The 15,270-nt window shown below is 37.6% G+C and overlaps 1 protein-coding gene across 2 annotated transcripts in view; it reads right to left on the reverse strand.

Moving 5' to 3' along the window:
- The window catches only part of LOC134751054 (inactive dipeptidyl peptidase 10), a 195,142-nt gene that overhangs the window by 19,232 nt on the left and 160,640 nt on the right, over positions 1–15,270 (reverse strand). For both annotated transcript variants that reach the window (XM_063686394.1, XM_063686393.1), the window contains exons 7-12: positions 10,094–10,236; positions 9,516–9,658; positions 6,226–6,349; positions 5,540–5,775; positions 3,387–3,507; positions 897–1,032 (exon numbers count right to left, since the gene is read on the reverse strand). In XM_063686394.1, coding sequence (XP_063542464.1) covers positions 897–1,032; positions 3,387–3,507; positions 5,540–5,775; positions 6,226–6,349; positions 9,516–9,658; positions 10,094–10,236 — 903 coding nt within the window. The remainder of the gene's footprint in view (positions 1–896; positions 1,033–3,386; positions 3,508–5,539; positions 5,776–6,225; positions 6,350–9,515; positions 9,659–10,093; positions 10,237–15,270) is intronic.

The raw sequence follows: 15,270 nt of genomic DNA on the forward strand, positions 1-15,270 counted from the left end.
GTTGTTCTAAGGCGGATTATACACTCCGACACTGTTGTTGGTTTTACCCGGAATTCCGGAGTCCATTTAAAAGGACTATTGTTTACTTTCAAAAACCGTTTGCATATTCTCGGTGGCATTCTATGTGGCACGTGGCTACTCTAATTTAAGGCCTATATAAACCTGATACGAGTCATTACTACGTTGCAAAGGTACATGAACGTAACTGGCAGAAATAATCAAGTGCTAATGTAGGTGATTAAACGTAAAGTACTCTTCTCGTACACTGACAAAGTTTACATACATTTACAAACCACTTTAGCCTAGTTTCTAGTGTGTTGCCTCTCATTTCTATGCATTCTCATTTATATTTTTGACCGAGCGTTAGAAAAGGTCTCCGTTTCAGCTTGGGCAAAAATATTTTCGTATGTTCGTTTCGTATGTATAGGTTGTGTAGAATAGGGTAGGGTAGGTAAGGTTAGGTTTGTTTTATAATTTTTCAGAAATGTGAATAGTTCTAGCACAATAACAATTATGCGAAATGAGTTTTATGCGTAACATTAGGTACATTACGCACAATCAATTATTATGCGACCCAATATAGACCCGTTTTTAGGGTTCCGTACCCTAGTGTGTTGCTGTACTCCGCTGTCCGTCTGTCCGTCTGTCCGTCTGTCTGTCTGTCTGTCTGTCACCAGGCTGTATCTCATGAACCGTGATAGCTAGACAGTTGAAATTTTCACAGATGATGTATTTCTGTTGCCGCTATAACAACAAATACTAAAAACAGAATAATATAAATATTTAAATGGGGCTCCCGTACAATAAACCTGATTTTTTTGCTGTTTTTTTCCGTAATGGTACGGAACCCTTCGTGCGCGAGTCCGACTCGCACTTGGCCGGTTTTTAAAGCATACCAGGTCTTTTTTTCTTCTTTTTCCTGGCGTTGGGCGACGGCGAGGTGGCCGGCAGGTCCTCGTCCCACTCGTTGTCCCAGCTGTCGCCCGAGGATGCCAGGTTGCCATAGTACTCTAGGTTGATTGAAGGGGAAGGCTGTGAAACAATAATGATTTAAATATACAGGTTGCCATAGTACTCCAGTTTGATTGACGGGGAAGGCTGTGAAACATTCATGATTTAAATAAATACAGGTTGCCATAGTACTCTAGGTTGATCGACGGGGAAGGCTGTGAAACATGCATGATTTGAATATACAGTTTGCCATAGTACTCTAGGTTGATCGACGGGGAAAGCTGTGAAACATTCATGATTTGAATATACAGGTTGCCATAGTACTCTAGGTTGATCGACGGGAAAGGCTGTAAAACATTCATGATTTTATTATACTGTACAAGATTTCCTGATATAATCAGTGGTATAGCGTACTCATTTGAGTGTACACAGTGTACATAATATATTACCAAAGATAGATGTTTTTAGGGTTACCCAAAGGGTAAAAACGGGACCCTATTACTAAGACTCCGCTGTCCGTCTGTCAGTTTATTTGTCCGTCTGTCTGTCTGTCACCAGGCTATATCTCATGAACCGTGATAGCTAAACAGTTGACATTTTCACAGACGATGTATTTCTGTTGCCGCTATAACAACAAATACTAAAAACAGAATAAACTAATTAAGTAATATTGTCCTCGGTTACCGCGATAGTTACTCATGAAATAAAACTGTGAAAACGGATTATATCGCGTATATTGAATTTATAATACATCCCGACGTTGTAACGCTGTAAAGGGTTCGAAACGTCGGGATGTATTATAAATTCAATATACGCGATATAATCCGTTTTCATAGTTTTATTTCATAAATAATTAAGGTTTTTTTTATTTGTTCTAATTTGTCTTAAAACCGCTGCCTCGCCCATAAATCGTGGATGTTGGCTTTAATCTGGGTAAAATAAAGGGTATAGTGAGGAAACACTACATCACTCGATATATCCTCGAGGCAACAAATCAAGTATATAATCTGCGGTTGTTTACCCTGCGGAGGCTGCGTCAACACAATCACACTCGTATTTGTTTGCGTGTTCGCGCGCTCATGAATTTTGATAGCGCGGGCAAACCTTAGATGTGGCGGAGAGAACAAACGTGTGTGCAAAGGATAGTGGTGCGTTAATTTCCTATTAGACATATCATATATTATAGCACTTGATGCGCATGACATGACATGATAAAGCATACGTCATTTCTTGACACCGCCTGTACACGTTTGTATTTATTGCTAGGGTAAACCCTCCAGTGAATGATCACTTAAGCAATTATCTAAATTTAAAAAATCATTTCTCAGCATTAATTAATAACTGGAAAAATTAAATGCAATTTAATCAATCCTCATTAAATAAATAAGAAACTTTGAGTTATAGCAGAATTTATCAAAAACCGGCCAAGTGCGAGTCGGACTCGCGCAAGAAGGGTTTATTTCATTTTATAAAAAAAAACACGTTTGTTGTATGGGAGCTTCACTTAAATATTTATTTTTATCTGTTTTTAGTATTTGTCGTTATAGCGGCAACAGAAATACATCATCTGTGAAAATTTCAACTGTCTAGCTATCACAGTTCATGAGATACAGCCTGGTGACAGACGGACAGAGAGACAGACAGCGGAGTCTTAGTAATAGGGTCCCGTTTTTACCCTTTTGGGTACGGAACCCTAAAAACTACCCAAAAATCTAATGAAAGAACATAAAAACTAGTGAATGAACACCGCAAAACCCAGTGAATGAACATTATTTAGATCATTTTAATCAGCATTAAAAAACATTTTTGACAAAAAAATCGTTTCCAGCTCTATTTGAGTATTAGTCATACTGAAAGCGTTCATAAACGTTCCTTTTTGAATATCAATATTATATTACCGTACCTTTGACTTCGGGTTAAAAGCGGGCGCTTGAATTTTTTGGCGAAAAGGGACGAGCAGGAAAATACGTATTTGGGCACGAGAGGCCATTCTATAAATAAAGAGTAAAATCAAATTAACTGCCCCACGAATGTGTTGTTAAAAAGGATTTACCTTAAAATGTTTACCTTTCAGGTAGACGCGATTTTAGAGTGGCATTTTCGCTTGATTAGTATATTCAAAATTAAAGTGTATTCATAAACAATATTGTACCATATTTCTGTGAGTACTCAAGTTTCGCCTGTATATACCTAGGTAGGTCTAATAGGTATTAGAGATAAATCCTACAGATTATTATGGTTTCAACTGTTGAAACCATACAAATGTTTGTAGTCTGTAGTCTGAAGACATTTTTCGTAATGATTGTAAAGCATTTAGCGTAAAATTTTACCTCTATTCTGATTAATTGATTATCAATCGTGCGATTGGATAATTAGTACAATGCAATACAAAAAACGTTAAATAAATTCGAAATTTGGGTGTGTTAGAGACTGACCTGTGTGTTACACGTGACGCAGTAAGGCAGCTTTTGCGGTGAGCCGGGCCGGGGCGCTTCTGACGACACCATGTACAGGTGCTGCTGGCCCGGCTTACCTTCTGGTATACCCAGATAGTATCTGCGAAAATAAATATTGTTGAGGTTGCGTATAGTCTTTATTTTACATCCTTCATTGTCTATGGTTGATGGCAAACAACTCACGGCGCGATTCAAGAAATGAATTAGAGATTCACTAGATATGAAATAGTAAAGATATGTGGCATTACACGGCAAAAGGTAGCGGCTGGCTCTTATGTCGCATAGCTTCACAAATTATTGCGGCGCTATACGACGTAAGCGCCATCCAATATTAATTGGAGCGGCGTTAATAGTAGCGTAAGCGCCAACCGCCATAAGGTACTTTACTATTTCATATCTAGTGAATCTCTAATTCATTTTCCGAATCGCGCCGTTAGATGCTGTAGCCCAACAAGGTGGGCAGATCAAGTCCGTTCCACCCTGGACACCCGATCGCATGTCGCGCTTCACGATGCCAAAACCGGCAGATGGCGAGGCACCATTAGAGAGAAGCTGGTTTCTCGGGATTTCACGCTCAGTAATGAGGAACACGATAAGACGAGGAGGGTTGTCTATGGTAGTTTGTTATTTTTGATTCCGTTGTTAAAGATTTGAAGTTTCCATGTTTTTTCAAATTTTCTTGCCAGTTCTTGATTAAATCTGCTGCTAAAAACTGTTTGAATTATTATAAATTTTTCAATTTTCTCTAAAGTCTTCTTCTTTAAATATTGTACAGCAACAGTTATTTCGTGAACTTCGTATACTTAGGTACACTTATAACTGGAAGAGCTATAATAGTAAACTTTAGATGCGGTAACAAAAGATCAGATATAGAATTTTGTTTGAAATGGAAAGGTGACTTTATCAAGAATGATTTTAGCGACTGTGCACCATCGCTGGATGATAGATTATGCACGCGTTGGAGGATAATCGTGTTTTCACTTCTTCTTTTTTTATTTATTGGTCTGAACACAATTCCAACGTTGCCTACTATCCTCTGTCAAATGTAAATGTCCCACGCATGAGCGACGACCGGAGACAGTGACATCCGTACATATTTCATAAACGATACAATGTCAACGAAACATGTTTTATAAGTACATATACTTTATTCCTACGACATATTGTAGGCTTTCATAGACTTTTGTTGTAATTGGTTGTTATTAATTAGTATTCTCGGCACCCTTATGCTGGCCTAAGTAAATGAATCGGTCAAGGTAAAACAATCCCAAAGGGCAACTAACGATTATTGATTGACCATTAATTGTAGCTATTTGTTGTCTAGCACGGAAAAGGAAACTTCGTGAGTTGGTTTAGGTTGCAAGCGGTTAAATCCATTAGGATTTAGGTAGTTTTAGAACTACACCCAACTGACTAATCGCAAACTTGTTTTAGTTGAGGATAATCAACTGTTTACCGACTAGTTACATACTGTCGGCAGTCAGTTCCATCGATAACTCAGTAAGGCGATACTTAAAACGAGTAGTGAAATTCATATTGGCGTTATGGAAATAACTCGCACCCCGCATGCGGCCCTATCGACCAATGAAACTGACGGCGCGATTCGGGAAACGAATTAGAGATTCACTAGATATGAAATAGTAAAGATATGTGACGTCCCACGGGTAAAGGTACCTTATGGCGGTTGGCGCTTACGCTATTATTAACGCCGCTCCAATTAATATAGGATCGCGCTTACGTCGCCATAAGGTACCTATTGCCGTGGAACGTCACATATCTTTACTATTTCATATCCAGTGAATCTCTAATTCATTTCCCAAATCGCGCCGTGAGTATTTTACACGAGTGCGCCGCGACAGTATCATATACTTCAGGGTGCGTTGGGGTAAGATTGAACGGGTTTTTCATGCGGGTTAAGATGAAAAGTCGCCCGTAATGAAAAATCCCGTTCAATCTTACCCCACGGCACGCTACGTCTTTTTCTAACTGAATTAGAAATTGATATGCAGTCTATCTTTGTGCGTCAATTTCGTCATTCATTTATTAATAAACAACTCGATGCATGTTAGGTGATTACTGCAATATACCAAGCGCTGCTAGGTCGATTAGTTAATCTACAGTGTATAACTTACATGTGTTGATTAGCATGGTCCCAAGCCAACAGCTTGACGACATCGAAGCTGCCGTGAGTGAGCGGCAACGCCCTCGGCCCGTGAGCGTTGTGCTCGGCCCGGACGATGTGTCGGAACAGGCCGGCGGGGCCGTCCCGGATGGGGGCCAGCGTCACGAGCGCCCCGCCGCCGGCCGACCAGAGCGGCGCCGGCGCAGACTCCACCCAGCTGTCCGAGCCTGATGTTATCCTGTACACCTGTCAGGCAAATAAAAAAACAGGAAGAGATCAGCAGCATGAAAATCTGCAACTTATTGCCCCAATAAGACTACCGCCATCATGTATAAACGCCTCACGAAGTTTGAGGCCCGACACTGCTCTTTTTCGATAACTGGCGTGATGTACAACACATTTGGCCTCAACCCCTTGGACTATTCAGTCTACGAGAGAAAGGTCTTACCTATGTTAACAAACACACTTATGGCAACCTTATATTTTAAACCTTTTTGCAATTTCAGTGTTTGGACAATATGGTATTTGAATTTATTAAACTAATCTAGCGAAAGTATCTGTCGTTAACAACCAACCCGCGCAGCATGGTTGCCCTATCACTAAGTCCGTCACTTTCGCACTCACATACTTGTTAGAACGTGACAGGCATGGTGATAAGCGTACCGTGCTACGACCCCAGATATAAATAAAACATACCTCTTGGCAGTACCACATGGGGCTCTTGCAGACGGACACGACGGAGAGGTTCTGCGTGCGCGTGAGCCATACCACGCACACTTCTGTGAGGGAGACCCATTGCGCGCTTGTGAAGTAGTAGTCGCTACAAAAAACCTCAAATTAGAAAGATGCTTACAAAAAACTATCTACATACATAGAAAGTTACATTTCTGTCCTAAGCTAGCTTTTTCAAAGAAGTAGCTTACTTAGCGATATAGTATTTAGGGTAAATTACTGAATTATTGACACCCAAAAATAGACGATCGAAATTTAATATTTATAGGAGTTTCAGTCGTGACGCGTCACCATATTTGGACTTTCCAGCATTTCCAGGTTTACCCCGCTGTGGATTTGATTATTATCTCAACCACGCTTATAGCCAGGTTTTTTTTACAAGATTTAATCTACGGATATTGTACGCAGGGTAAATATGCAAAGCAAGCGGAAGTAAATCTGTTCGTGGTATAAACTGGCCAGACACCGCATTTATCTTTGGTTTGCTAAGCCTGCGCCTCCACCCGGCTCTATTTGTCAGGCTTACACTGGATTTGCGAATCTATTTTTATTATATTACTATATTATCTTTCCTATACGTAACTGAGCTGACTTCTATCCGTTTTTTACAAAAAAGGTAAATTAAATTCGATGTAAAACGATCCTACGTATGCATTGCAAATTTATAAAATATGGGTTTCACAAATCCGGCTAGGAACGTATTACATTTGTAGAAGTTCGATTGTGCTTCTTCCTTTATTTATAGAACCTTTATTGCACAAAAAAAATCGCATGTCAAGAAATTGCCATATAAATAGCAATAGTGACAACTTCATGTCTAAGTTGAATATTCAACTGGACCAAAGATTGATATAACTCTGTAATAGATGGATACAGTCTAAGGAAAAAACGTGCCTCGAAAATCACGAAAATTTGATTCTCGATCAGATGGCGCCACTAGTTTTGGCCTACACTCGTATAGAGGGCGTTGACTGTTTCGTTTGTTATTTATAATTTTAACGCATACCAGTGAAAGAACATGGGTCAAAATCATATAAAAATAATTAATGCAAATAAAAAAATCATTTATCCATATTTAAATACATTTTATCGTATTTTTATAAATATTTATTTTTAGTTTTAAAGTGTGTCGACAGATGGCGGTGAATTTACTGGGATTACAAAATTTACTATGTACCGCTCTAGTATAAGTTACTCTATGACTGGACGTATGGAGCAGATCTGCAACTAAGCATACGAAAGGTTAACTTACAAAGGGCGGATTTATGCATCATATTTTTATTATGCTTCATGTATGTACTTCAGATATACCTAACTCTTTGTTTACACACACTTTCGATCGGAGTTTTGGCAATCTAATCATTCAAATTGGTACACAAACGTACCCAACTTTCTGGATTTGAACCGGCTGAAATTTAGACCTATTGACTCAGCTAGACTTAGACCAAGATAAGTCTGCAACGATTTTGATAGCACACGCAGTGCAAGTGTTATTCATACGTCATAATTTCATAGAAGTTTGACGTTTAAAATCGTTGCAGACTATTCTTGGTTTAACTCTACAAGAGATTGTGCGACGTAATCATAAAGCAAGACTAAATAAATTGATCTAGATAATGGTAACTTAAAACTTTTCCCCTCACTAGCTCGGAAAGCCGTCTTTTATTCTTTAAAACAAGCGGGGAAAGACGCATTTTATCTACTAGTGGCGAAAGTAATTTGACCTTGAATGGAGCATGTTTAAGTTGCTTGACAGATAAAAAAACGTAAAACGCTCATAATAATGGTTCGTTCGACATTAATTATCATTAAATAAATGGTTTGAGAATCTAATAAAAAATACCAAATTTAGCTTTATTTAATAATTTTAAAGTCATAAACCTTAAAATTCCATAAAAAACGTTAGATTTTTTATAATGATGTTAAATATAATTCTGAACGCACAAGTTGAGTCGATGCAATTTCAAAACGCATCGTTGACATTTCATACGTCAGAACAGAAATGTCAACATTGTTAACAAAAGTATTACTTAAAAGCACTTCTCACCGACTCACGTAAAAATCAGAATTTCCAGTGTTTTCTGTTATAATATCGTACAAAAATAAGTGATTACAGTGATATATCTAACGCCTGTGGATGTTGCACTTTCCTCACTATAGTGAGGGGAAAAGTTTTGTGTTACACACGGGTGCAAATGTATTTTACTTCTTGTGTGTTGAAACACTCGCGGGTAAAATACAACTTTGCACCCTTGTATAACAAATAACTATTAAGTACCTGCCTGTGTATTTAATAAGTTGATTATTTTATCAGAGATTAAATAATTCATAATATATATTATCCATCCAACACGTGTTACTTACCGCTTTCACTGACTCGCTTTTTGTTTCTAACCACCTGATATTTCAATCTCAGAAGTAAAGAGCAAAGCAATAAAATATAAAGGAAGCAGAACATATCCTTTTATTTTGATTGCACACGGCAGTAAAGCCGCGGAGCTATAAAGGTACTTGCCAACGGAATGTTTTATGCGAAGTTAATAACAGATAGGAAAATATGCGACGAATTTTATGAAACAGGTTTTCATTCAACGGGAAAATTCTGTAATGTTGACGTTTAACTTAATTGAAAACCAATTTGCATGGTTCAACGTTTAATACCATATTTTCTTGTGTTTATAGGTATAAACAGAATGTGCTGGGCTTAACTAGGTACGAGTTATTAAAGAAACTGCAAGAGGGAAGACATCTTTATCGACATAGTAATTCATCGAGACCAACAGATATTTAACAGAACTTCAATTGCAACGTTGTAAGTATTTTGACCTAATGTATATTAAATATTTTTTCTATTATAAATAGTCGAAAAATATCGACATGCACAAACACTAAAACGGCTGAAATTATTTTTGATTAGTGGATGTTTTTATACTATTAATGAATATTTTGATCAAGTCAATAGGTGAAAATATTACCGTGCTTTGTTTACTTATGTAAGGAAATAACGTAATAATGTGTGAATGTATGTGTACTCTTAATTTAATGAAATGTGTAAAATAATTGTAATCAAATCACCTACCTACTTGTAGCCCTCTTATATTGCTGTGCCCTTGCAGGGTGCCACATGTATACCTTTATATTCTATTCCATCCATGTTTGTAATGTGATATGCAATAAAACAATTCTATTCTATTCTATTCTATTCTATTCTCAAGAGCAACGAAAATATGTATTGTTGTGGATGAAATGCTCACCCCTCTTCAAGTATACTCTTCGGCGGTGTTAAGTGCCTGGTGCGTATGTGCTTCGGGTCTGCAATATCGGCTACTGTTAGTCGCACCGTGGGGTTCATCGTGCCAGGCTTCGGGTACCTTATGCTTCTGATCTCCGGGTATGTCTGTAATAAAAGTGATTATTTAGGTATTGGTTTATAATGTCTAGGAATATATATGTAACAATTAAGTAATTAAGTGAAAGTAGAAAGGAACTGACTAAGTATCTGTCTTAATTTAGACACTTGGGGGATTTTCATCATAGGCTACCATTTTGTATTTTGCGAGCACCTAGTAGTTGTCGATAACGTGGTGTGAAAAAGAACCTCGTAGACTACAAAACAACGCCGCAGCTTAATCAAGGGTGTGTATTTGCTATAGGTATGTGCTCCTGGCTAAGTAAAATCTACTTTCCAAGTCTGTCAAACCTAGATTATGTTCTGATACTTTTGTGGCTCACAACTTGTGACCTTGGCACGTTCAACTTTGTATATAATCTTCTAATTGTCTGCACTGCCTGTTCGCATTCTTAAAATCAACGTCTTGCAAAGAGTACATACCTTCGCCGGGTCATCAGTGTCCAGCGAGGGCCCATACCACGGGAACTTCTGTTCGAGCACGAGCGTGTCGTTGAAGGTGGCGTACAACACCATGTGGCCGTCGGCGGACATCCACAGCGCTGACCGCGTTTTTAGAATCTCCTCTGTAACAAATGGGACTGTTTAGATACCGGCATATATCAGAGCAGCAGAAGGCGTGATGAAATTGCTTCCAATAATACTTGACTGGCGCGATGACCCAAAATGACCAAATAATACCGCTCATTATAAATAGGCTAGTCATTAAATAAGACGATGTAGTGTAATGTTCCGAAAATGTTAAACTGTTCTTAACTTTTATCCAACGTTTTCGCATAGAACAATTTGGAAATATCTAGTTTTTCAATTCTGTAGTCCTAATTCCTTTTTCAAGAAGCCTTATGAAACATCTGATTGCTGGATCTACCATTTCTTATCACAATTAAACTTCTAACGATACGATAACTTTATGGTAAGGTCGATGAGTTTCATGACACATAAAATACACAAATAAGTAAAGGCGAATAACCTATTGCAATATAACATATAACTTTTCATTGGCATTTACATAAAGGCAGAATTATATAAAGAAAACCTATTTTCAGTGAAGTCTAGACGCAATGAAATTCTGGGCAATAACAACAGAAGTGCGTCTGGGTAATACGAGACATAACAATAACAATAAAGTAATTTATTACTGCACACATTTCAGAATACTTGAACACAAATAATACCACATACGAGAAACAGATGGCAATCTACATTCACGTAATATATTATGCAATAATATGTATAATGAAGTGTAGTCTATCCGCTTTTCTAAGATAAAGTTCGATTTGTACATGCAGAATAAAGGTCAAGCCTTGCGGGAGATAAGCGCCAATCAACAAGAAGATCGTCGACGAATGTCATATCAAATCCATAACGAGTTGTTAAATCTGAATTGGGCTATGGTGCGTGTGTAGGTGTAACGGATATCTTGGCCACTTAGCCTTAAAAGAAAGTGACACTAACGATATTAAATCGGCCAAGGCCATTGTCTCCAGGTCTGGCGAAGTGTAATAAGTGTGCATGTGCAATAATATGCATGTGTTCTAATGTTAGCGCGCCGCGGCGTCAGCGTGCGCTCGGCTGCATCTGCGTCAATTCACGCACTGCCAACCGTTTTCATTCACAGGATGATTATACTAAAAGTTTTATAAACTATAAGTTTATTTTTATTACAAGATTCTGTTCGTTTTTCTGTGATCAAATGTAATATATCTAATAACAATCGTATCAATAAATGATAAATTATTGTCTAGAGACGAGAAGTACAGTTGTAATAGTACTTATTTATGACTGAACATACAATTTTGTATCGAATACGACTTTGTGTCAAAATACTGTAATACAGCCTACAATAATACATAAATACGGCCTGCCGAGTTGATAAATGGGTTCGTACGTAACATACTGACGCTTGAAAATTTAGGGGAGTCAGTCACATAAATTATAAGGTTATTATTTATTTATTTCGGCTTCAGGGACAAAGACAGTATATTAAATATTAAATAAATATTAAATATTAGGGGACATCTTACACAGATCAACCTAGCCCCAAACTAAGCAAAGCTTGTATTATGGGTGCTAGGTGTACTATGGGTGGGGGTAGGTTGGGTGATATGCAAAGAAGATTCCGGTAGATCATGTACGGTGACTGTGTATTTTTAATCGACTTCAAAAGGAGGAGGTTCTCAATTCGATTTTTTTTATATATATTTGAGAATGCACTTCAGAGGTCAACATTTTTGGATTTGAAGTATATGGTAAAATTCTGTGTAGCAATAAATAATATATACATTGTTTTATTTCGTTGAACAACAGTATCCTTTTGCAAGATTATTTTAAAAATTACTAATTCTATTCCTCTTTTTAGTCAGTAATTGAATTACTCGGTTCGTTTTCCTCTCATCTCATTTCATAATAACTTGTTTTGAGGAAAATATTGCGTTTCTTTGTTTATTTTGTATTCCTCAAAATGGTAATCGAATCGAACGGCGCGATCCGGGAAATGAATTAGAGGTTCACTAGATATGAAATAGTAAAGATATGTGACATTCCATGGCAATAGATACCTTATAGCGGCTGGCGCTTACGTCGCATAGCGTCGCAAATTATTGCGGCGCTATGCGACGTAAGCGCCATCCAATATTTATTGGAGCGGCGTTAATAATAGCGTAAGCGCCAAGCGCCATAAGGTACCATTACCCGTGGGACGTCACATATCTTTAATATTTCATATCTAGTGAATCTCTATTTCCCTGTTTAGAACATGACTTCTTAACAATTATTTACTTATTGTCAACAAGACGTTTCAAACGTATTTGCCAAAATTATTAAAATAATTGTTTGCTTCCACAGTGTAAAGTTAAATAAATTTGGTTCCCCGAGTTGTTTTTCTATAGTTTCTTTTAATCCAGTAAAAACAGCATAACTTTACAGCTTTCCTTACACGTCAATTATTTAGACCTGCTATGCTTTTACCAGGTTTTATAGAAACCGGAACAAATAATTATAATTATAGTTAAACGAGGTTAGACAAATTTGAACACTGCACTAATGCGCCCCTATCCACTATTCCACTTTAAAAACTAAGTTGTGAAACACTTCTTTCGGCTGATAAGAAATTGCGGTATCTATCCGTAGTTGAAATATACTCGTACCTATATAATAATCGAATATTCAAATCACATCAACCTTTAACCACCCGTGTCGTCTGTCTCGTGAGATGATACTAATAGTATTAGCAGCTGCTAACCTACATCTCTCGGTCATTCACCTAAATTGCTGTAAGTGTAATGTAATGGAGTGTAACTATCATCTTGTTGCTTAGTTGCTGACCACGCACATCACATTGGATTTCATGATGGCATGTCCAAATAATAAAGAAATTTCCATCACATCTAATTCCCTGTGGTACCCGTTACAAGCTCGGTTACTCAGCATGCTGATGTTAACATTAAATACACATACATAGCTGCCGTTCAGATTTTACTAATTATTAGTACTATTAGTCAATTTCTAACGTTGTAAGCCTCATACATCTCATCATTATTGTACAATGTACAATCCAATCATAATCTGTTTTTCAACACACTTGCTCAAAACGACGTTTTTATTCCACCGATTTTTGGCTCATAATCCTAGATATTAAACACGCGTGCTCTTTCAGTGTATTATTCCACTCGCGCTTTTTCATTATATTATCCGACTGAGTTAAGAAGGTAACTGATTGCTAATAATATGCATGAAAAGGGAGCCTTCTTTAATTGGTCGGACTGACGGGCACCGGCGCGCCCGACCGCCTGCGCCGGGGCGAGGGGCGGCCGGCAGTATGACAGATGCAACACACAATACTAACTGTTTTAACTATTAAAATTTGATTAATATGAAAGTTTCTTTTTTTTTCTCGCAAGTGTGTTGAAAAACGTCGTATGAAACACGTGTGCATTGGTCATTACACACATCGGCTTTCTTATTTGCGCGCTCGCTTGCAGCTCGCGCGCACAATATCGCCTCGTGTGTACTGACCAACTTAGCACACTTGTATCATAATGTACTATTACAGTACATAATTATGGCCCTTTAAATTTTCGTCATAGTTGCGTAATGTGCTAATTATCGCAATAGTGCGGTAAAGTAGCACCATATGTACCTACTGTAAATAGCTATTACAAACTTTTATATAACTTGCAATGTTTGTTAGTTCGGGTCAAATCTTGCAAGCTAAATTATTCACATCTCATTATTTCATTGGGCTGAAAATTCACATACATGTAAAGGGGCCCACTGACTATCAGTCCGCCGGACGATATTGGCCTGTCAGTTGTTCGGAACTGTCAAATTTTTGTCCTAACTGACAGGCCGATATCGTCCGGCGGACTGATAGTCAGTGGGCTCCTTAAGTCGAGCTGATCTGATGATGGTCACAGGTGGCACTCTGTGATAAAACAACGCAAACTAGTGTTTGGGTTTGTAAGAATTGTCTCAATGAATATTACGAGTTGTTGCATGTTGAAAGAAAAGTAAAGTCAGCGATAAAATCTTGTATCAAAAATGAAATTTTATAAAAAAATCGAATTGATTCTCTGATTATAATAACAACTAAAGATGACTACGATTCGTCTCCTTTTTACAAGCTTTTTATTCACTTGCAATGTACTTGTATGTATGTATGTATGTATGTACGGGTCAAATCTTGCAAGTTAAATTTGACCCACTTCCCGGCTTCCAATGAAGCTGAAGATTTTCATACATATGTAAGTCCCGTGACAATGCAACATTATGGTACCATCAAGCTGATCTGATGATGGAGACAGGAGGTGGCCATAGGAACTCTATGATAAAACAATGAAACCTAATTGTGTTTGGGGTTTTTAGAATTGTCTCGATAAGTATAAGTTACCTGTGGATAGAAAAGTACAGTCAGCGATAAAAGCTTGTACTAAAAATGAATTTTTTGCCAAAACTATCTTTCTATCCATGGCGTTGCGTTTCTATGTCGATATTGGAACATCTTTGAGTAAAGAAAGCCATATAATAACAATGTTGACGGTATCTACGCGGTCGGGTATGGAGATTAACAGTAACTATTATTGCTTGTCTCCGGTTCGGCTAATGTAACGCGAGAGACTTCATGCTGTGATTATCGCTAATGTGTTTACTGTCGACTCGCGTTACCTCTCCGTTGGTTCTGCTCTCCGTGTAGTGGAAGTAAATAGCTCTTTACTTCATATTCAAGGTTTGCACATCGATTTTTTAGGAAAATAAGTTCGCTTGATTCATGAAGCTATTGTGTAAAGGATCTAATTAATTAATAGGAAGCATGTTTACATATAAATATGGCATCAAAATATTTAAGCGCTGATTATCACTTTATTTCTTTTATTTAAGATGTCTTAAAAGCTTAGTCCTACCTAATGGCTATTCTCAAGCTCATTTTCTAGTTGGGCCAGTCGTAATAATTTACAACGCTGTAATATTAGAAAAATCCAAATGTCCAAATCGGATATGACTAAACTTACTAGGGTATGGAAATAAATACCGCAACATATCCCATAAAATTAAAGTCAGACTGGTGCGTGCGTTAGTTTTCTCAATCTTCTTCTATGGCGCCG

Source organism: Cydia strobilella, chromosome 21 (genome assembly GCF_947568885.1).
Source record: "Cydia strobilella chromosome 21, ilCydStro3.1, whole genome shotgun sequence".
NCBI classification, from domain to species: Eukaryota; Metazoa; Arthropoda; class Insecta; order Lepidoptera; family Tortricidae; genus Cydia; species Cydia strobilella.